At 37.3% G+C, this 24,534-nt stretch overlaps 2 protein-coding genes across 5 annotated transcripts in view; one reads left to right on the forward strand and one right to left on the reverse strand.

The window, feature by feature from the left end:
- LOC127873723 (CDAN1-interacting nuclease 1-like) overlaps positions 1-18,464 on the reverse strand; it is a 28,772-nt gene extending 10,308 nt beyond the window's left edge. Inside the window, exons 1-5 of one of the 2 annotated variants that reach the window (XM_052417686.1) lie at positions 18,367-18,410; positions 13,068-13,172; positions 8,098-8,175; positions 6,441-6,551; positions 3,475-3,532 (exon numbers count right to left, since the gene is read on the reverse strand). In XM_052417686.1, the coding sequence (XP_052273646.1) occupies positions 3,475-3,532; positions 6,441-6,551; positions 8,098-8,126 (198 nt within the window). In that variant the 5' untranslated portion in view covers positions 8,127-8,175; positions 13,068-13,172; positions 18,367-18,410. Of the gene's footprint in view, positions 1-3,474; positions 3,533-6,440; positions 6,552-8,097; positions 8,176-13,067; positions 13,173-18,366 lie in introns of both variants that reach the window. The other variant, XM_052417685.1, reaches the window with a different exon arrangement.
- A 94-nt stretch (positions 18,465-18,558) lies between these two features.
- LOC127873697 (serine-rich adhesin for platelets-like) overlaps positions 18,559-24,534 on the forward strand; it is a 32,448-nt gene continuing 26,472 nt past the window's right edge. The window contains exons 1-2 of one of the 3 annotated variants that reach the window (XM_052417637.1): positions 18,559-18,783; positions 23,060-23,233. In XM_052417637.1, coding sequence (XP_052273597.1) covers positions 18,711-18,783; positions 23,060-23,233 — 247 coding nt within the window. In that variant the 5' untranslated portion in view covers positions 18,559-18,710. Of the gene's footprint in view, positions 18,784-21,712; positions 21,844-23,059; positions 23,234-24,534 lie in introns of those variants that run through there. The other 2 variants (XM_052417639.1, XM_052417638.1) reach the window with 2 other exon arrangements.

Raw genomic sequence — 24,534 nt, forward strand, 5'->3', positions numbered from 1 at the left:
CTGTGAAAAATCATCCGCCCAGAACCCGCTGATAATATGCACATCTCCTCTTGGTAGTGAAGCTTCCCATAAAGTTTCATTGAATTCCGGTCATTAGTTGCTGAGAAATAGCCCGGACAAGAATTGCACTATATGTACAATGGAAAATTTCAAAGGGCCATAACTCTGTGAAAAATCATCCGAGGAGAACCGGCTGATAATATGCAAATCTCCTCTTGGTAGTGAAGCTTCCCATAAAGTTTCTTTGAATTCCAGTCATTATTTGCTGAGAAATAGCCCGGACAAGAATTGCACTATATGTCCAGTTAATGGAAAATTTCAAAGGGCCATAACTGTGTGAAAAATCATCCGAGGAGAACCGGCTGATAATATGCACATCTCCTCTTGGTAGTGAAGCTTCTAATAAAGTTTCATTGAATTCCGGTCATTAGTTGCTGAGAAATAGCCCGGACAAGAATTGCACGATATGTACAGTTAATGGAAATTTTCAAAGAGCCATAACTCTGTGAAAAATCTTCTGACCAGAACCCGCTGATGATATGCACATCTCCTCTTGATAGTGAAGCTTCCCGTGAAGTTTCATTGAATTCCGGTTATTAGTTTCTGAGAAATAGCCCGGACAAAAATTGTGCACGGACGGAAACACGGACAGACGAAGCAGCTAGTACTATATGCTCCCACCAAAATAAATTTTGGGGGAGCATAAGAAGTATATATTTTTCCCAAATGGGAGATAAAAATTCCCAATGGAAGGTTTAAAAAAAAAAATTGTTTGTTCCTCTCACATCCATATAAGTCCAACCTAAGTAAATATAATACAAGACACTAATATCCTCAATTTTGAAGCATTTTTGAGCAAAACAACAACACTAATTTCCTAATTTTAATTTCCTTATTTTAGTCAAAACGCTGCAAATTTTCCCAATCCAAAGGGACCTGACCTATTCCCAAAACGGTGAAAAACTAGAGCTTTGTCACAGACGTGACGTATACCCCGACGTGACATATACCCCCACGTGCGGCATTGACACAGACTATTTTGCATGCTGTCTTCACAGAACAAGAGAGTCTAATTTATGGTGATTTTTAAGAATTATTATGCCATTATCATTAATGGCCATTTCGACCTTTGAGCTCTTGAATTCTTTTGCACATCATGCCGTCCAATGACTGTGAACAAAATTAATGTACAGGGTCATTTTTAAAATCTCACATTGAATGACATAGTAATGGCCCGGACAAGCTCATTTATGGCCAATTTTTACTTTTGAACTCCAAGTGTGACCTTGACCTTGGAGATAAATGGATGTAATTCTTTCGCATGACACATTGTCCAATGATTGTGAACAAATGTACCAGGTAATTTTAAAATCTCACAATTAATGACATAGTTATGGCCCAGACAAGATCATTTATTGTTATTTTTTTACCTTTGAACTCACAGTGTGACCTTGACGTTGCAGACGTAATTCTTTCGAGCGACACACCGTCCAATTATGGTGAACAAATGTGCAACATGATTTTAAACAAGGGCTGTTTGTAAAACATGCATGCCCCCCATATGGGCTGTCCGTTGTACTGGCAGCCATTGTGTGAATGCGACTTTTGTCACTGTGACCTTGACCTTTGACCTAGTGACCTCAAAATCAATAGGGGTCATCTGCAAGTCACGATCAATGTACCTATGAAGTGTCATGATCCAAGGCAAAAGCGTTCTTGAGTTATCATCCGAAAATCATTTTACTATTTCGGGTCACCGTGACCTTGACCTTTGACCTTGTGACCTCAAAATCAATAGGGGTCATCTGCGAGTCATGATCAATCTACCTATGAAGTTTCATGATCCTAGGCATATGCGTTCTTGAGTTATCATCCGAAAATCATTTTACTATTTCGGGTCACTGTGACCTTGACCTTTGACCTAGTGACCTGAACATCAATAGGGGTCATCTGCGAGTCATGATCAATCTACCTATAAAGTTTCATGATCCTAGGCATATGCGTTCTTGAATTATCATCCGAAAATCATTTTACTATTTCGGGTCACCGTGACCTTGACCTTTGACCTAGTGACCTCAAAATCAATAGGGGTCATCTGCGAGTCATGATCAATCTACCCATGAAGTTTCATGATCCTAGGAGTATGCATTCTTGAGTTATCATCCGGAAACCATTTTACTATTTCAGGTCACCGTGACCTTGACCTTTGACCTAGTGACCTCAAAATCAATAGGGGTCATCTGCGAGTCATGATCAATCTACCCATGAAGTTTCATGATCCTAGGCGTATGCGTTCTTGAGTTATCATCCAGAAACCATTTTACTATTTCGGGTCACCGTGACCTTGACCTTTGACCTCATGACCTCAAAATCAATAGGGGTCATCTGCAAGTCATGAACAATGTACCTATGAAGTTTCATGATCCTAGGCCCAAGCGTTCTTGAGTTATCGTCTGACAACCACCTGGTGGACGGACGGACGGACCGACCGACCGACATGAGCAAAGCAATATACCCCCTCTTCTTCGAAGGGGGGCATAAATATCACAATGAATGACATAGTTATGGCCCGGACAAGTTCATTTATGGCCAGTTTTGACCTTTTGAACTCAAAGTGTGACCTTGACCTTGGAGATATTGATGTAATACTTTTGCTGGACACACCGTCCAATGATGGTGAACAAATGTGCTAAATGATTTTAAAATCTCACAATGAACGACATAGTTATGGCCCGGACAAGCTCATTTATGGCCATTTTTGACCTTTGAACTTAAAGTGTGACCTTGACCTTGGAGTTATAGATGTAATTTTTTTGCGCGACACGCTGTCAAATGCTGGTGAACAAATGCGCCAAATGATTTTAAAATCTCACAATGAACAACATAGTCATTGCCCGGACAAGCTCATTTATGGCAATTTTTGACCTTTGAACTCAAAGTGTGAACTTGACCTTGGAGATATTGATGTAATTCTTATGCTCGACACACTGTTCAATGATGGTGAACAAATTTGCCAAATGATTTTAAAATCTTACAATAAATGATAAAGTTATGGCCCAGACAAGCATTTGACCTTTGAACTCCAAGTGTGACCTTGACCTTGGAGATATCGACGTACTTTTTTCACACAACACACCGTCCCATGATGGTGAACAAATGTACCAAGTAATTTTAAAATCTAACGATAAATGACAAAGTTTTGGTCCGGACAAACTTTCGGTTTTAAACACACTAAGTAACCCCGTGACCCAGTTTTTGACCCAGCATGACCCATATTCAAACTTGACCTAAACATCATCTATATACAACTTGTGACCAAGTTTGGTGAAGATGGGATGAAGTTTCGGGACAGACCGACCGACAAAGTGACTCCTATATGACTCCAATGGTAATGGGGGTATAAAAACACTGAAAACTTTAAGGGAAATTCAAGAAATAAGAAACAAAAACTAAAAAAGCAGTATGAAATGCTACCTCATGAGACATTCCAATCAGGATATTTCTTTCACCTCTTGCTAGGGCCTCAGCAAATCTTAAATATATTAATAATGATACTACAATTACTTAAATACTATTGTACTATATTTACTGTAACTTGCTATTAGAAGCCTGGGACTTGTATGAACAATCCATTCTTAGATGTAACACTAAAGGACTGAAGGTCTGGTGGACTACAGAAAACGACCTGTGCATTTGAAATTATTGTGAGTTCAACAAAACCGTTGTTGCTTATTTAGATGCTTAAATGTTTTGAAACAAAACAGTATTATAATTGAGAAAACAAGGGACAAAATTGTCACAAAACCAGGTTTTCATTGTGAAAAAAAAATCTGATAAAGGGAGAAAACTCAAACTGAACTTTTGAAATGAACAAACAAAATTAACCCCCTTTGTAAGTTTGTTTTTAAAAAAAATCTATTTTTAGTCGTGGCGACCTTGACATTGGAGATATTGACGTGATTCTTTCGTGCGACACACCGTCCCATGATGGTGAACAAATGTGCCAAATGATTTTAAAATCTCACAATGAATGACATAGTTATTGCCAGGACAAGCTCATTTATGGCCATTTTTGACCTTTGAACTCAAAGTGTGACCTTGACCTTGGAGATATCGACGCAATTATTTCGCGCGACACACCGTCCAATGATGGTGAACAAATGTGCCAAATGATTTTAAAATCTGACAATGAACGACATAGTTATGGCCCGGACAAGCTTGTTCCGCCCGCCTGCCAGCCCGCCAGCCAGCCAGCCCGCATTCGCCAATCTAATAACCAGTTTTTTCCTTCGGAAAACCTGGTTAATAATGCAGAGGATTCAAACTAGACCTAGTCACAGTAGTGATGAATATGCCAAATGCCACAAATAGTAATATACAGCAGAGTTTATAACAAAAGTAAAATGGACCATATGGCATGGTCCGTTTTGACCCCAGGGGTATTTTTTGAACGCGGTTTGTAAAAAACTAAAAATACAATGTTACATACCAAATATCAATTGTTTGGGGCTTGTTTTCTCAGAGAACATTTTTTTCTAATATTACAAGATGAAAATCGATTGTATAACAAAGATTGTATAAATTTGAGCTTTACACTATTGCTATTTTTAGATCAGATTTGGGTTTTTCCAAAAATTTGAGAATATGTTGTGGTCAACTACGGAACGATAAAATCGTCAAAAAATGCGATATTTTATAATTATTAATGGAAAATAGGGAGGAAATAATAGGATAAATAGAATATTATGTGAGTTTTGGATAAAGATCAAGTTTATCATGTTACACCAGTTCTAAGCCTCGTATGATAAACTTGATTTTTATCAAAAACCAGGGGTGTGATTGAGGCGAAGTCAGAGGGGAGGAAAATTCTGTAGACTGATTTTGACTATGCGAATCGCGCGAATAACGCAATGACAAACCTTAAAACAGACATTAAAATAAAACATACATTAACATAAACAATTTCTTGAACTTCATAACACTATTTTTTTATGAAACCCTGTTTAACTTCACATTTCACATACTTAGGATGCAAAGTAAACAATATTTACTGTGATCAAAAACAGCAGTTGCTCAATGTATTCACAGTAAATGGACTAATTTAATTAAATATCAAATGGGGAAAAAATTTATTAATATAAACAAACACACTTGAGTGTTCTTGTTGAGTTAATGGTGTATTAAACTGAGTAAAATTGATATATTTTAATGTGTTTACCTTTTAAAATCTTGCATTTCACATCTACAATTCATTGCTTTTTCAGTTAACTGAACAGTGTGACAAACATAATAAAGCAGAATATGCATATGAATCTGATTACACACAGATCCACTAACATATAAATCAAATCATGTTTGTCTATTTCCATTTTCAAACGATACTCTTCTAAATTGTGTTACTTTGCAAGTGAACTCCAATTTGCAAACACTGTTTCCGAGACACAAATTCACTGTGCACATTTGTAAAAATAATATGTGTTGCTTGTATCTAAAACACAGTCTTCATCGATGACAGACACATTTCATTTATCCTTTCTAACTATATGATGACAGTCGCTAATTCGATTGATATTTGTCATTTGGATAAACTTAATTTTCGCTTTGCAACTGCGCCATTTGCAAAAAAATCAGAAAAGAAATACTGAACGCATTTAAAAAGAACGATTTTAATTGATAGATTGGAAAACAACAGCCAATGACATTGCTCGTTTCAAATTGCTCAGGCAGAATCTACCAGTGTACTATGCGAAGTGATTTCGCGAGCCGCGGATATTTCGGGCCGCTTATAAAAGACGTCCGCGAAATCGGACGAACCCCCTCTCCTGCCCCCCAATTTTTTTTACGAATTTACGCGAATCTCAGAAATGACCTCCGAGACAACCCGATCCGCGGAAATCCGCGGATCCGCGGAAAAATCACACCCCTGAAAACTAACATAATATTCTCTATGTTCAAGTTATCTTGCTTTTGAAGTCTATGTAATCTTTTTGATTCCTTAAGTTTGGCAAGTTTTGACATGAGGATAATGATTTGATGAAAATAAGTATAACAAATATGACGCACCAAATATAAAACATCTGGATATTATAGTTTCATTTATATATTTTCTTGATAATGAAGTCTAAAGGGGCATAACTCTTGTAAGTTTAAATATAGGATGATGAAATCACACATTCAAAACTTCATACAATGATACTTGTATAATAACATGAAATCCCAGCAAGTGTGAATGTTGTTTGTTGACAAGTATAGGAGAACTTCTCAAGACAAATGGAATATTTAACCAAACGTGGCTAAAATCCATGTGGTGTTCACCGCTTTAAGTAGCCTGTGGAGGATAATGTAGTAAAGGTAGAGGATTATAATTAAACACTATCATTTATTAAAAATATGAAGTGATGAACACTGTAATCAAATATGGTATGAAATGTGTTGTTCACCTTTTATAGTAGCCTGTAGAGGCCTCGGGGCTGTAGTGAAGGTAGTGGGTCTTCCTCATCTTCTTCTGGTAGTCCTGAGAGAATATGCTGCCCAGGGCATTGAGACTCACCCTGACAGTGAACAACACCAGTTACATTTAACATATTGAACATATGAGCCTCGCTCTGGCAAAACAGGGCTTACTGCATTTGCTTACCCTGTCTGTGAACAAGTAAGATTGTACATATGAGTCAAACTCTAGGAAAACAGGGCTTACTGCATGTGCATACCTTGTCTGTGAGCAAGTAAGATTGTACATATGAGTCAAACTCTAGGAAAACAGGGCTTACTGCATGTGCTTACTCTGTCTATGAACAAGTAAGATTGAACATACAGGCCTCGCTCTGGCAAAACAGGGCTAACTGCATTTGCTTACCCTGTCTGTGAACAAGTAAGATTGTTCATATGAGCCTCTCTCTGGGAAAACAGGGCTTTCTGTATGTGCTTACTCTGTCTTTGAACAAGTTAGATTGAACATATAGGCCATGCTCTGGCAAAATAGGGCTTACTGTATGTGCTTAAGCTGTCTGTGAACAAGTAAGATTGAACATATAGGCCTCGCTCTGGCAAAACAGGGCTTACTGCATGTGCTTACTCTGTCTGTGAACAAGTAAGATTGAACATATAGGCCTCGCTCTGACGAAACAGGGCTTACTGCATGTGCTTACTCTGTCTGTGAACAAGTAAGATTGAACATATAGGCCTCGCTCTGGCAAAACAGGGCTTACTGTATGTGCTTACTCTGTCTGTGAACAAGTTAGATTGAACATACAGGCCTCACTCTGGCAAAACAGGGCTTACTGTATGTGCTTACCCTGTCTGTGAACAAGTTAGATTGAACATAAAGGCCTCGCTCTGGCAAAACAGGGCTAACTGCATGTGCTTACCCTGTCTGTGAACAAGTAAGATTGAACATATAGGCCTCACTCTGGCAAAACAGGGCTTACTGTATGTGCTTACTCTGTCTGTGAACAAGTTAGATTGAACATATAGGCCTCGCTCTGGCAAAACAGGGCTTACTGCATGTGCTTACTCTGTCTGTGAACAAGTAAGATTAAACATATAGGCCTCGCTCTGGCAAAACAGGGCTTACTGCATGTGCTTACTCTGTCTGTGAACAAGTAAGATTGAACATACAGGCCTCGCTCTGGCAAAACAGGGCTTACTGCATGTGCTTACTCTGTCTGTGAACAAGTAAGAATGAACATATAGGCCTGGCTCTGGCAAAACAGGGCTTACTGCATGAGCATACCCTGTCTGTGAACAAGTTAGATTGAACATACAGGCCTCACTCTGGCAAAACAGGGCTTACTGCATGTGCTTACCCTGTCTGTGAACAAGTAAGATTGTACATATAGGCCTCGCTCTGGCGACACAGGGCTTACTGTATGTGCTTACTCTGTCTGTGAACAAGTTAGATTGAACATATAGGCCTTGCTCTGGCAAAACAAGGCTTACTGCATGTGCTTACTCTGTCTGTGAACAAGTAAGATTGAACATATAGGCCTCGCTCTGGCAAAACAGGGCTTACTGTTTGTGCTTACTCTGTCTGTGAACAAGTAAGATTGAACATATAGGCCTCGCTCTGGCAAAACAGGGCTTACTGCATGTGCTTACCCTGTCTGTGAACAAGTAAGATTGTTCATATGAGCCTCTCTCTGGGAAAACAGGGCTTACTGTATGTGCTTACTCTGTCTGTGAACAAGTAAGAATGAACATATAGGCCTCGCTCTGGCAAAACAGGGCTTACAGCAGGTGCTTACCCTGTCTGTGAACAAGTAAGATTGAACATATAGGCCTCGCTCTGGCAAAACAGGGCTTACTGCATGTGCTTACCCTGTCTGTGAACAAGTAAGAATGAACATATAGGCCTCGCTCTGGCAAAACAGGGCTTACTGCATGTGCTTACCCTGTCTGTGAACAAGTAAGAATGAACATATGAACCTCGTTCTTGGAAAACATGGCTTAATGCAAGTTCATACAATTTTGTCCCAGATTGTCTACTTAGCAAAAATCCAGTTAAACACTTTATGCACATGCATTAAGCTATGTTTTCCCAGAGCAAGGCTCATATAAAAGTATCTGTAACAACAAGAGGGCCAAGATGGCCCAAGTTCGCTCACCTGAGAGGAGTCGGTTCATTCAATCTTTACCTAATGTCAAACATGACCTAGATATTGACCAGACAAACATCCTGGTCAAATTTTATCATTATTGAACCAAAACTCTGGGGTAGGGAATGTTTTTGTTTTTGTAAGATTTGAAATGGTGACCTATATTTTGAGTTGACCCCCCAAACATCAAACTTTGCTTACAAGGATTTTGTATAATATAATGAAAATTTGGACAATCTAAGGGCAATAATTATGGCATTAATAATGTGATTATGCTCATCATCAAACTTGACTGAGATCTTTCAGCAACTTTGATAAAGAATGCTTGAGAAATGTGAATGCTAGAGTGTTTACAAACCAAATGTGGACGGACAGACAGCGGACAAAGACCAATCCTAAAACCTCACCTGAGCAATCAGGTGAGCTAAAAAGTGTGTTTTACCGATCTGAGCCATTTTCCAACTTGTCCAAGAAATCAATAAAACCTATGTATTGACTAAGTTTCACTATGATTAGGCAAAAAATGTGACTTCTATAGTGTTCGATCACAAGGTTTCTCTCTATATACTGATTATAGTCACATAAGGAAAACTGCCCCACCCCCCTGGCAGCCATGTTTATTGACCCATCGGGACCATTTACAAACTCATCTGAGATATATATAAAACAAATCTATTCACCAAGTTCCATGATGATTGGGCAAATAATGTGACTTCTAGAGTGTTCACAAGCTTTTTTTACTATATAAATATAAGAAAACTGCCCCCCACCCCCCCGGCAGCCATGTTATGCAACTGACCGGAACCATTTTCCAACTCAACTCTCGTATCAAGGAAACAAATGTTCTGACCAAATTTCATGAAAATTGGGCAAATATGTGACTTCTAGAGTGTTCACATGTTTTCACTATATACATATAGAGAAAAATGCCCCTCCCACTGGCGGCCATGTTTTTTTACTGATCTGGAGCATTTTCGAACTCGTCCGACATATCAATAAAACCAATGTTTTGATTAACTTTCATGATGATTGGACAAAAATTGTGACTTCTAGAGTGTTTACAAGGTTTCTCTATAGCCATATAAGGAAAACTGCCCCGCCCTCTGGCGGCCATGTTTTTCAATGGACCAGAACCACTTTTGAACCAACATATCATTAACACAGACATATAGACAAAATTACATGAAGATTGGGCATTAAATGTGACTTCTACAGTGTTTACAAGCTTTTTCTTTTTTTTTGACCTAGTGACCTAGTTTTGGACCCAGCATGACCCAGTTTCAATCTCGATAGAGATTTCATTGGGACAAATCTTCTGACCCAGTTTCATGAAGATCGAACAATAAATGTGGCCTCTAAAGTGTTTAGGAACAAATGTGGACGGACGGAAGACGGACAAAGACCAGTCACAAAAGTCACCAGTCTGATTGCTCAGGTGAGCTAAAAACAAGAGACGTCACCATAGGATGACATATACCCCCTATAAACGCTTTGATAGAAGTTATAGCATTTTTCGAAACTTAAACGCAGATTTCGAAATTTAAACGCGGATCTTAAGTTCCAGGTCAAGGTCACAGGGGTCAAAATTTGTGTGCGTATGGAAAGGCCTTGTCCATATAAACATGCATACCAAATATGAAGGTTATATCTCAAGGGACATAGAAGTTATGAGCATTTTGCAAAACCTAAACGCAGATTTCGAAACCTAAACACGGACCCTAACTTCAAGGTAAAGGTCACAGGGGTAAAAAAATGTGTGCGTATGGAAAGGCCTTGTCCATATACACATGCATACCAAATATGAAGGTTATATCTCAAGGGACATAGAAGTTATGAGCATTTTTCAAAACCTAAACGCAGATTTCGAAACCTAAACGTGGACCCTAAGTTCAAGGTCAAGGTCACAGGGGAAAAAAATTTTGTGTGTATGGAAAGGCCTTGTCCATATACATGTACACATGCATACCAAATATGAAGGTTATTTCTCAAGGGACATAGAAGTTATGAGCATTGTTCAAAACCTAAATGCAGATTTCGAAACCTAAACGCGGACCCTATTTCAAGGTCAAGGTCACAGGGGTAAAAATTTGTGTGCGTATGGAAAGGCCTTGTCCATATACACATGCATACCAAATATGAAGGTTATATCTCAAGGGACATAGAAATTATGAGCATTTTTCGAAACCTAAAGGCAGATTTAGATGGAAAGGCCTTGTCCATTTACACATGCATACCAAATATGAAGGATATATCTCAAGGGACATAGAGGTTATTAGCATTTTTTGAAACCTAAACGCAGATTTCGAAACCTAAATGCAGACCCTTAGTTCAAGGTCAAGGTCACAGGGGTAAAAAATTGTGTGCGTATGGAAAGACCTTGTCCATATACACATGCATACCAAATATGAAGGTTATATCTCAAGGGACATAGAAGTTATGAGCATTTTTAACCACCTAAATGCAGATTTTGAAACCTAAACGCGGACCCTAAGTTCAAGGTCAAGGTCACCGGGCTTAAAAAATGTGTGCGTAAGGAAAGGCCTTTTCCATATACACATGCATACCAAATATGAAGGTTATATCTCAAGGGACATAGAAGTAATGAACATTTTTGGAAACCTAAATCCAAAGTGTGATGGAAAGACGGACAGACGGACGGACGAACGGACGGACGGACAGTCCGATCACTATATGCCCTCTTTTCTTCGAAAGGGGGCATAAAAACATCCAACCTCGAATAACAATTAACACATAAATGAAACACAACTACACTGTATTATTATGAAAACATTAATAATCAAAGGGGAGTAACTACTGTATTTTTAAATGCAATATTTAGAAGAGTTGTCTCACATGTTACATGACCTTAATTCATGATTGTTTCCAAGCCTTTTTACTATATATAAATATAATGAAAACTGCCACGTCCCCCTGGCAACCATGTTTTTCAACAGACCGTACTATTTTAAAACTTAACTCATGTATCTAGGAAACAAATGTTCTGACAAATTTCATGAAAATTGGGCCAAAAATGTGACTTCTAGAGTGTTGACATGTTTTCACTATATACATATAGAGAAAAATGCCCCGCCCACTGGCGGCCATGTTTTTTCTCGGATCTGGACCATTATCCAACTCGTCCGAGAAATCAATAAAACCAATGTTTTGACCAACTTTCATGATGATTGGGCAAAAATTGTGACTTCCAGAGTGTTTACAAGGTTTCTCTATAGCCAAATAAGGAAAACTGCCCCGCCCACTGGCGGCCATGTTTTTCAACGGACCAGAACCACTTTTGAACTCAACCAACATATCATTAAGACAAACATTTTGACAAAGTTACATGAAGATTGGGCATGAAATGTGACTTCTACAGTGTTAACAAGTTTTTTTCTTTTTTTGACCTAGTTACCTAGTTTCGAACTCGACCGAGATTTCATTGGGATGAAGCTTCTGACCAAGTTTCATGAAGATCAGACAATAATTGTGGCCTCTAGAGTGTTTACGAACAAATATTAACGGACGGACGACGGACAAAGACCGGTCACAAAAGCTCACCTGAGCAATCAGGTGAGCTAAAAATTCCCACACTGAAAATAAAGAATAGCTTGGAAATGAATTGCTATGGAGACACGAAGAAACTTAACTATTCTGAGCCTGTTGAGTTAACAAGACTTCAATATAGACATATAAGTACTGCCCCATAACCTGGTGATTTGTTTATAAAAAAACACAAAGTATTCTTCTAACTAAGCATGTTTCATGATGATTGGGTAAAAAATATGACTAACACATTGTTCAAATACTTTTACAATAACCATAAATGGAAAACTGCCCTGCTTTAAAAAACTTACAGACTTAACACATTACATTTTCTGCCTAAGTTTGGGAATTAGGCAAACAAGAAGGCTTCTGGATGGTTGACATTATTTAAATGAAACAAGAGATTGCCAAGCAATATGGTCCCCTACCAGCTCCACCATTGTCTGAAATTGCACCATTGTCAATTATTTTTTTTTTGCCATAGCAACCATAATTTTTGATGTATGAACACAATGCATAATGTCCATATTGCCATCTATCCATGTTTCAAGTTTCATGAAAAAATATTAAAAACTTTTAAAGTTATCGCAGGATCCAGAAAAGTGTGAAGGACGGACGGACGGAGACAAAACCATAAGTCCCCTCCGGTGAAACCGGTAGGGGACTAAAAATTGACAACTACTGGTAAATGTTGTGAAGTTGTCAATAATATATACTTACTTAGGTTCAAGCCATAGAACTGCATAGGGGAAACTTACTAAATGTTGCATTTAATTGATAATTTTTTTTTTTTAGAAACCTTCAATTGAGAATTTTTTTGACAGCAATAGGGAAATTTGTAATTTTTTACTCATAGGGAATGTGCCGTTATCCGGTACTTTATAAACAAGGAAAACAATTGCTGAATATATATCTTAAACTTCTTATTACCCTGGAAATTTCTCAGCAATAATGGGAAGACAGTCCCTGGACTGATATGTGTGCATCATCTTCACAATTTCATTGTATGATGCTAACCTCATTATGTTTACGTATCTGAAATACAAGCAAAATAATAATTAATATTACAAATTCTTTAATAGTTCATCAAATTTGATATGTCAAAGAATCTGATGCCACCAAAAGACATCTTTTTTACACAGAAAAATCCACTATAATAATATTCTATAGCAAAAAGCCAAACAGCCATAAACCAGCCAAAACTTGTTGCAGCCACAATATCTTTCCCAACTATAATCTTCAAATTTAGGTTATTCAGCTGTGAAAGTTTGAGCAAGAAGCCCCTAGTAGTCAAAGAGGACTTAAAAACACAACCTTATTTAGGACCATGAATGTACTAATCAAAGGGTCAGACAAATGCAATCCTTAATTCTTCTCTATCTGTGAAGTATAAAAAGAATACATGAAAGCCAGCTTAAATGAGTCACATCATGCATAATGAATCTAAGGGAGAAGTAACTGTTGGGGTCTCTATCAGACTCAGGCCTGAGGTCTTTAGTTCAGTGTAAGACACGGGTAGAGTTTATCATTTAAATCAGTTTTAAGATTATTTTATTTTTTAAATACAACCAGTTTCTATCACGACATACTATTTATGTTCTATATCCAAAGAAGGAAATCATGTAAGAGTTATACTGAAAATATTATGGGAAGAGGCAAAAGATTGGAAATTATCTCAGAAGAATCTAGACAAGAGCTGTCAGAGGACAGCGCGCTCTACTATTCAAGTGCTTGACAGTATAACGTAAGCCATCATGAAAAAATTGTTCAAATTATTCAATAAGGTCAATGTAAAAGTTCAGGTATATTTTCCTCAATCTATTAAACATTTGTAAATACATAAAACAAACTAATAAGATTTATTTCAAGTTTGATAGCAAAAGCTTGGGTGGGAAGTTTGGACGGTCCTTCAAAAATAAAGTACAGTCCAACCTGCCCGAGCGACCGCCTGTTAATAGCGACCAACAGTCAATAACGACCACACCGATTTCCTCCCGAACGATTTCACTATATATTGAACCTGCGAATAAAGCCCACCTGTGAACAAAGACCAACGACCACCCTTTTACATTCCCAAATCTCCATTTTGATAGCTTACAACGACCACTGCAATCATTAAAATCAACGATTTCGCAACTTTAAAAAAACAAAATTGCCGCCAGGACGCTGCGTAGTCACGTGATACACATCTTACCAGTGGACTCGTCGGTCGCTATGGAGATATTGGCAAGTGACAGTTTATTGCACTCGATAGCAGTTGTTTGTTTATTTAACATGCTTTGCTAATTGGTAGTCGCCTGCTACTTTTATGCATCTGACAGTTTGTCAAAAGTGTAAAAAATTGCCTTTGTATTTAAGTGACTCGCGATTAATGTACTAATTGCCGAAAATATAAAAGACAAATTTGGGGCTTTCATAAACTCATTAAGGAAATTAACGGTTTCATATCATTTACGATGCCTTTTAAAGACAAACATTTTGATAGTCATTCTCTTCTTAAATTTCTCCGTACTAAGACGTTCATAGATTATAGAAAAGTAAATTGTCAGTTCAAGTTAACCATCATGGCTTCCAAGCGTAAGTTCTTGCCATTGGAAGAACGCGTTAAGGTCATTAGTTTGTTAGGTTAATATAACAGTTGTAGACGAGTGGCTAGTGATCTTGGTGTAGGAAAAAACTCAAATTCAGAGCATTTTAAAGCGTAAACATGAGATTATGGACGAATTCGAGGAGAACGTAAACTGTGAAAGTAAACGCCCTAAGCGTGAGTCGGAATTCGCGTCAGTGAATGACTTAGTGCATTGACTGGTTGTGTAGTAGTGATTCATGTATAAATGTTTGCTATTTTATGTGTATTTTGTACTTTGTTCTTTGTAGAATTACATGTACATGTACGTATACATGTATGTCTATAGTTATTTAGACAGTATATTATAAATTAAATAAATAATAAAAACATAAGGGAATAGAAATACAACATGTAATAAATATACAAATGCAAAACAAAACTGTGTTTTCAATCCTTTATTTCATTACACATGCATAAGTATTCAAACATTTAAACAATAGAGCACATACATAGATAAGGTACCTGTTAAAAAACTACTAGCATATTTGGCAAAGTTTCGATCGACCCTGCGAATAAAGACCACCTGTGAACAAAGACCACAACGACCAAATCCCTTGAGTGGTCTTTATTGACAGGTTGGACTGTACATAAATATTTGTTTGTTTGTTTTTAAACCATGTTTCAAAGAGAAAAAAATTCTTTTTGGGTTGGGTAGGGGGGGGTATAATGTGGGGTGTGGTCATTTATTAGACGATCTTTCAAAAATAAAAAAAGGAAAAAAATATTTATTTTTTGGGGGGGTGGGGGGGCAGGAGAGATTCTGGGTTTGGGGGTGGGGTATTGTTTGGGTGAAATCCATTGTGGTATTCTGGTAAGTGTTGTTTTGTCAAAGTATTAATAAAATCTGATCATAAATAAAGAAGTTATGGCAATTTAACTAAAATTTATTCTTTTGACCTTGAGTCAAGGTCACTCAAAGGTCAAGGTCAAATTGAACTTGCCAGGTACAGTACCCTCATGATAGTAAGAAAATATTTAGAGTTTGAAAGCAATAGCTGTGATACTTTAGAAGTCAAGTGGATCTAAACACAAAATTTAACAAAATAATCAGTTACAAAGACAAAAAAGGGCCATAATCCTTACAAACTGCTTGAATCAGTTGTCTGCTCTTGTTTATAGATTGAGGTCATGTTGGTAAAGAAGTTAGCAAAATATGAAAGCAATATGTCAAGGGACATTGAAAATATTTGAGGTGGTATGCAAACTTTAACACAGATTTATCAATAACATAACTTTAACATTTGCATGCACACGCCGACACCGGGTTGAGTAGGATAGCTATCTTCCCAAAAAGTGGAAAAAACCCTGCAGTCTTATATATATATAAGAAATCTTACCAGACATGAGGACAGATAACTTTTTAAAATTTACCGAACCGAACCAGATTTGACCAGACATCGTTCTTCGTAAACTAAACAATGAAAAATACCGCTATATATATAGAGTTTATAAATATTACATTTGTATAATGAAGTTCACAATGTTTATCAAATCTAAACAAAACAAGAGCACCGCATAACGGGTGCCACACTCGGCTGCAGGTGCAGATTTGAATAAATTAAAGCTTGTCAGAATTTTTTTTTTAAGAGGTCACAGTGACCTTAACCTTTGACCTAGTGACCCGAAAATGGGTGTGGCATGTTAAACTCGATCAAGCTGCAGCTACATATAAAGTTTCAAAGTTGTAGGTTGAAGCACTGTGATTTTAGAGCCAATATTCAAAACCTTAACAAAATGTTAAGGTTTTAGCACGACGCGGACGTCGGACGATGAGATGGCTATGAACATCAGTGTTTTTTTTTTCACCATTTTTGGAATGGGGCCGGGTCCCTTTGGATTTGAAAAATGTGCTGCCTTTTGACTAAAATTGGGAAATGAGTGTTGTTGTTGTTTTGCTAACAAATGCTTCAAAATTGAGGAAACAAGTGTGTCCAGTTTTATATTTACTAAGGTTGATCTTATATGGATGGGAGATGAACAAAATATTGAGATCTAAAAAATAAAAAAATAATTTTTTTTTTTTTTTTTTGGAAACATCCATTGGGAATTTTTAGCTCCCATTTGGTAAAAATATATACTTTTTCCATTGGGAATGGGTCCGGTTACCGGACCCAATTTTGAATGAAAAAAAACACTGCCACATGTGGTTAATGCAGGCTCCCCAAGTATAGATCCCTGGGTTTATGACACCATGTTTACTTTGTAACTGTCTGGACGAGATAATCAGTTTGTGATCAGCAATTAAACACTGGGTTAACAATGATGAAACAGTGTCAAAATTGGTGTGAACTATTAAATAAAAACAATTACATTTATAGAGATAATTTATTTAATGTGTAACATGGTAAGTTTAAGACATATTAAGGTTAAATTCAGAACTTATATGTTGCGTACTTAAAATTGATCTATTTGTTGTTTGTTTTCATCCTTAATTGTGTTCTTTCATTAAATTAAATTTATTCTTAAAGAATTTACATTTCTGAGATTGTTTTAATCTAAAATTATGTGCTAAGTAGAGAGATCTTTGTGGTAACCACATAGACCAAGCTCGTAGATTGTGTTCTACTCCCGATTATGTTTTTAGTAAAAACAAATAAAAACAATATAATCGTTCCTTAAATGCATTTCCTTGCATGCTAATGTTTTATTCAGATATAATTTATAAAATTATATTTGATATAGTGCATGATTATCAATACAATTAATGATTATGTTCACCGTCCAGGGTTTTTTTGGGCCCGATTTTATAGCCGAAATTCGGCTATGTTCCCAATCCCAAAAAGTATACTTTTTCCCAAAATGTGGCAAAAAATTCCCAATTTCCAAAAAAAAAAAAAAAAATTTTTTTTTTTTTTTAGAAAGAAGTCTAATGCGTATTTTATCTCAATTTCAATTCAATTACATCTAACAAAGTATTATATGATTTTGTTCTTTTAATTTGAATTATTATAAAGAGTTATATCAAATTTAGTATTTCCCTAATCAGTGGACTTTTCATGTTGAAAAAAAGGCTAATGAATTTATTTTCCCAATTTCATGAAAATGCCGATAAAATTCCCAATTCCAAAGCAAAGCCATGGGCTATCTTCCCAAAAAGTGGAAAAAACCCTGCAGTCTCTATATGCGCTTATATGAATTCCATCTCTTCTTACCACCCAGTGGGCGGAGTTTAAACTTTGCATGTGCGCTTGATGTCACGCGTTTATTCGTTTATAAAATACATCATGTATTGTATAAGGAAGGATGGTTGAGTGGTCTAATGCGTTTTTACTCCAGAACTCCAGAGTTCAGTGGTTCTAGTCCTACTGAGGATTACAGTAAAAACCTTTTTTTCTTCATTTTTTAATTTTATTCTTAATTTTTTACTGGAGCTTTTTAGACACAATTTTTTAATTTATCAATATAAAGCATTTACTGAAATATTTCAAAACATGCCAAAATCTGTGAAAAGGCCCCTTTATCGTACACCCTATAGTACAACTTCAAAAGTTATAGCATATTGATTTAAAAACAGGTCACTTTGTACTCATAAAAAGATGCTGCAAAGTTTTGTTCACTTCCATTTACACTTTATCTCAATAAAAAAAACATGTAAATTACATATCGCTTTAAGTTTTCAACGTCTTAACAGTTTGTGCTTCCCGCATCTTTCTCTGTACTGTAGGGTAATGTTTTTTATTGATGTACGCAAATTTGATGCACGCAAATTATCCGATAACTCAAATAATACGAAATATTGTAATTTATTTTATTTCACAGACACAAATCAGTCTTAATGTTAAAATTGTGAATGTGTTATTTATTTGAAATGAAAAGGGAATTTTACATTTTTTTTAAATGTGCAATGAGCGATACCTCGTTTTGGTAACGGTACAACATACAAAAATAAAAATATTAAAATGTAAATTTATAATGAAAGCTGCACTCTATGTTTTTCAATAATAATGAAAACTCGGCTTGAATGTAAGCGTTTGAAACTTAAGAAACCAGGAACTAACTCTACAGAAAATGTGTCAGGTAAACATTTGTTGCTGTTCGCGAAAACTTATGTCAATGTGTTATTTAGGTCATAATACACCAAATAGTTTTCCTATATAATTCAATGTAAAAGCGACAACTTTGAGCGAAAATAAATGCAACATTTTGCACATAGAGACCCCCATAACCATACCTTTTCTTAAAGGCCATTCTAAGCGGAATTGATTTATGCAATAAAAAAGATATGTCATGTACAATGCAAGAAAGAACTTGACACAAATCAAAATCGACTGTTTTGCAACTTTTTTTTTCGGCTGTTTCTTAGTGGAATGTAACCTTTTCTAGTGCAATGGTTTACTATAGTCTTCAAGTGTATCATATTTCAGGGATTCAGTAGTGAACACCTATTCATGCCCTACCATTATCTCCGCAAGATAACACCTGAATAATGGTAAAAAGTGTAAAACATGCCTTCCTGTCAACTATCGTGACGTTACCCGTTTCCGATAGACACCTATTTCCGATAGGTTCCGATATTGCGCGTGTTTTTGTTAACTACATGACGTCACAGGTAAACAACTTGCAAGCAAGTGCGTTCGACATCGGCGATTTTTTGTAGCTGAACAATTTCGTGAAAATGCTGCGAATTAAGGTAGCAAATTTACTTATTACAAGTGTATACGTTTTTAACTGGTTTCTGCTAAGTACACATTTTGTTACTTAGTAAACAAGGTCTGAATACATCAATTAACTATGAACGCTCAATACGACAGCCATGTTTTGTTTCGTAAACTCCGCCCACTGTAATGTTATGGGTAAAGTTCCTCAGTGATTATTGTAAAATACTACACCCTACTGTAAACGCGGGTTATAAATTAACATGTTCTGCTTAGACTTATTATATCGGAATGGATTTCGATTGCTCATAATATGGTTTTAGTTCTGTAAATTTACATCAATACATTGATAAATCATACAACACATACTGCTACTCTGCTGGGTATACAGCAAAGGCAAAAACTGAGGGAACAAATCATTTTGTTTAAAGCTTAAATCTCCGACTTCCCGCGGACCCACGCATGCAAGGCGGCGTTCGTATTCACCGACAACTCTAACTAGGGCATTCATGGCAGTTAAAGAGGATAATATCCCCGTATATAGGGCTTCAAAGATATATGGAGTGCCTCTTACCACGTTGCGCGATCGCGTAGACAGTAGAGTGTCGGTTGATAGCTTAAAAAATGGACCCGCACCGCTGCTTAGCCTCAGTGAGGAACAGCTACTGGTAGAGCATGTGAAAGGTCTAGCGCGTGTCGGGTACGGGTACACTCGGGCAGAAATATGCACCAAGGCGTCCGACTTCGCTGTTTACCTTGGAAAACGGGGAAGGGAAGAGAAACCACTCAGTCTCAAATGGTTCTATGGCTTCATGGGCAGGTGGCCAGAACTCAAAGTTGTTAAGCCATCCGGACTTCCTGAACAACGAGCAAGGTGTGCTTCTAAGGAGGTGATCCTGAACTACTTTGAAGAACTGAAAACTATCTTCGACAAGTACGAGTTGCACAACAAACCTCACCTTGTGTACAACATCGACGAAAAGGGTATAAATACCGAATATAGACCACCAAATATTGTAGCTGGCTTCGATGCACGTCCTCAAGTGGTGATGGCCGAATGATCGAAAACGGTGACAGTGATCGGCGGAGGAAATGCTCTTGGTTCCCAGATACCCCCATCTTTGTATTTCCCGGTCAACGGATGCTACCGGAGCTTATGGTCGGAAAGAGTGAAGGGACTGCAGGCATGATGACACAATCTGGTTGGTCAAACAGCGAAATTGTTTCTTCGCTATATGAAGACACACTTCTTGAAATATGCCATGGGACGCAACCAAGAAGATACCACATTGGTGTTGTACGATGGCCACAAGAGTCACATCTCCATTGAACTCATTGAATGGGCAAAAGAGAACAGAATAATACTATTCGTTCTACCACCTCACTGTTCCCATATTTTACAGCCCATGGATGTCGGTTGTTTCGGCCCATTCCAAAAGAAATACAACCAGGAATGTTTAACGTACTCCAGACTGCACCACCAATGTGTGACCCGGTACGATGTTTGCAAATTGGCGTGCAAAGCATACACTGTAGCTCTGTCGCATGTCAACTTGCAAGCATCGTTCAGGAAGACTGGAATTTATCCGTTGCAGAATGCCATTGATGCGGTGACTAGTCTTGGCGATGCCATAGCACCTTCAGAGCTGTATGCAGCCACCTGTGAAAAGCTGGCTTCTGGTGCGGATAACATTATCCAACATGAGCCTGACATAAACGACGGTGCAAAGTTCTTAAGTGACTTCCCCACTGAAGTTTCGAAGAAAGTGTCCAAACCCCGCCGAAATATCCACAAGCTTGTTGGTGGCAAAGCAATGACGGAAGACAAAACGTTCAACGATGTGCGTCAATACATTGCCGAGTCCGCCACCCGCCCATCGACCGCTGGCAAGGCAACAACTACAGGCAGTCCAGTAGCAGGACCATCACGTGCAATACAGACCAGTGATGATGACTCCATGTCCTTAGATGAAGATGTGACGGACGATGAGAAATGTTGTGTGTGCAAGAAGTACAACTGCACTTCAAAAGATGGACAGTCTCTTGCAATTTACACATGGGCGCAATGTGATGTATGCCAACACTGGACACACCTTAAATACTGCACACCAGTCAGAGTAGTCCGGAGAAACACCTCTTTCAAATGCCCATGTTGTTAAATAAGTTTTTTTGTTGTTTTAAATTTGCGATTTCAATGAATATTGTTTCTTAATTGAATTTGTTTATAGTTTTAGTGCATTTGCACCGCTGTTTCGTAAGTCAGTGCTTGAAATGACGTCACGATATGACTATTCATGGAACTATCGGAAACCGGTGTCGCACTTTCTGTTTTTACAGTTTTTGACGTCCGTTTGTTTTTATTGTTAACTTCCCTTATTTTGGCTTGTTTGTTCCCGTTTTTCGTTGTAAATTACACTTTGAACATTCATCTTGACGATGCAGTGACAGAAAAGACGACAATAAACACAGACAATTTTTTAAGGTGAGTTTTATTGTTAAATTATCGGAAACTGGTAACGCTAGGATATGATATTTTTTTAGAGAGTACAGCCCTACATGAAGCGATCATTTAGTGTATTGTAACCTATAAGACAACGTTTACTGTTAACATCGCGAAAAATAAGCACTTCTCAATACTTATAAACCTATTTTCTATGTGCATGCCAATTTTCAGACCGATCTTTCACGTAGAAATGCTTGAAAATGCATTTTATTATAACGCCTGATAAGCCATGTGGCTTTCGCGTTCGGAGCTTTGATTTATAACGGGCGTTCAGGCGTAAAACGATTACCCTAAATAATTACAATCGGTCAAAATACTGGAATATTGTTACAAGCTATGTAGAAAAAGAAGTAAACAACTATTAAAACGTGTTCATGAGCTCTTTCAGCACAAATTGTTGCGATTTGAGATGCTCAAGACGAGTTTTTGTACATTTTTTTTCTTATTTCCCTCTGAAAACATATTTTTTTCTCAAAAACTCACGATGCTCCTTAAATTCGTGAAACAAACGCATTTATTCCGTGAAATTTGCCAAAACGCATCATATCTCACTAAAAAAATGATGATTTTCTGTAAAAACAGCTTCTTTGTGACTAGGCCTGGTTTTGCGTTTAGGTCATAATACACCAAATAGTTTTCCTATATAATTCAATGTAAAAGCGACAACTTTGAGCGAAAATAAATGCAACATTTTGCACATAGAGACCCCCATAACCATACCTTTTCTTAAAGGCCATTCTAAGCGGAATCGATTTATGCAATAAAAAAGATATGTCATGTACAATGCAAGAAAGAACTTGACACAAATCAAAATCGACTGTTTTTGCAACTTTTTTTTCGGCCGTTTCTTAGTGGAATGTAACCTTTTCTAGTGCAATGGTTTACTATAGTCTTCAAGTGTATCATATTTCAGGGATTCAGTAGTAAACACCTATTCATGCCCTACCATTATCTCCGCAAGATAACACCTGAATAATGGTAAAAAGTGTAAAACATGCCTATATCAACTATGATATTTTTTTAGAGAGTACAGCCCTACATGAAGCGATCATTTAGTGTATTGTAACCTTAATGTTATCATGTTAAAAAAGCACATCATGTGACCGTATGTTTAATAGTTTAATCAATTCAAGTGCTCTACATGTTATATAATTTGAAGCTTCTTTATAAAACATGTTGTTATTTGGTGACAAAGATCCTGCAATGCGCTCGCCACAGAGGCTAAAGACTCCAAAACCGCGGCGAGTTGGTCAGCAGTTTGTAGAGACGCCCGGTCGAGATGAGTTAATCTTCTCGCAGCATTTCGACTCACAAGCACTTGTGGGCTGGGACTGTAACTCACCAGATGTTCTAAGACGCATAAGCAAGGGTGAGTTGTGCTCAAATAAAGCTCTTCTAGTGAAAAGAATGAAGTTGAATTAATGACTGCTAATTCATGAGTCTTGACTCTTGTTAATTACATGACCTGCACATTTATTGTTACAGTAACTTTTTGATAAAGGATAGATTTACTTGCATAATATCCCATCTACTAAGAAGCGCTTAAAAGTCCAGCATGGTATTGAATGCCAAGATTTTGAAAGTTTCCTATGACTGTTATGGACTTGACATGTATATTCAATGGCATTCTTTTTATATACAACAGCTGTTGTATACGAGTAGATGCTGCATGAACAATTTATCGTTGAAAATTATTCCCTTTTTAGCTCACCTTAGCATAACTTGCTTATGATGAGCTTTTTTATATACAGACCAGTGCTCCAGCTAGGATTTGAAATTTGAAATGGGCAGGGGGGTTTTTTGTCAAAAGGGCACTTTCGACGCGCAGTATTTTGTGAAAAGGACACGTTCGAGCTCGCATGTGTTTCTGGAATGCTTTCTATTGCATGTTAATTTATATGTTATAAATAATTGTATTATTTTGATTATTAATAAACCATTCAAATATAATGTCTACAATGAGAATTAAACTAAAGCCATTTATAAATTATCATATGTAAAAAAAAAAAAAATGTTTTTTTTTTGAGGGGGGGGGGGGGGGCAGGGCAGATATCTTGTCAAACATACTAAATTATGAAAAAAGCAATGAATATAGTGCAAACATGTACAAATGTTATAATTAGAGAGTAAGTAAAAAATTCCCCTTAAAGGGAAACGCGCGAAAATTCCCCCTGCTATGGGTAGCAACCCGCTTCCCCTAAAATGGATTGAAGGCCCTGATTACAGGCACCTTGTGCTTACACAAACGCCACTTGCCGCAGTGTTCATCTCTCTGTGTTCGCTTACCAATATGACCCCCGCAATGGGTGTTCAGATCAAATGTCGCGGGGGCCGTTTGCCATAAGGCGACCACAGCGAATCACCGTGGACCCATAATATCTAACGCGGTGTTCATCGTTTGCTAAAAATAAAGTAATTGAACATAAACGTATTGTATTGATCTCTTTCCTTTAAAAGTGATAATGAATAATGTATTTCATACCCATGCCCATGACAGTGTTTTCTGACTTTTTAAACGCGGCGTATAAAAGAAAACCGTGTTGCACCTAGCTGTATGATACTGTACCTGGAGGAGTGATAATTGCGTGTTTGATTATTCAATTAAGAGTTTGAAGCCATGGAGACCTTATAACTGATTGTAGTAATCGTATTATCCTGAGTCTCTGGATT

This window comes from Dreissena polymorpha, chromosome 3, assembly GCF_020536995.1.
Source record: "Dreissena polymorpha isolate Duluth1 chromosome 3, UMN_Dpol_1.0, whole genome shotgun sequence".
Taxonomy (NCBI): Eukaryota; Metazoa; Mollusca; class Bivalvia; order Myida; family Dreissenidae; genus Dreissena; species Dreissena polymorpha.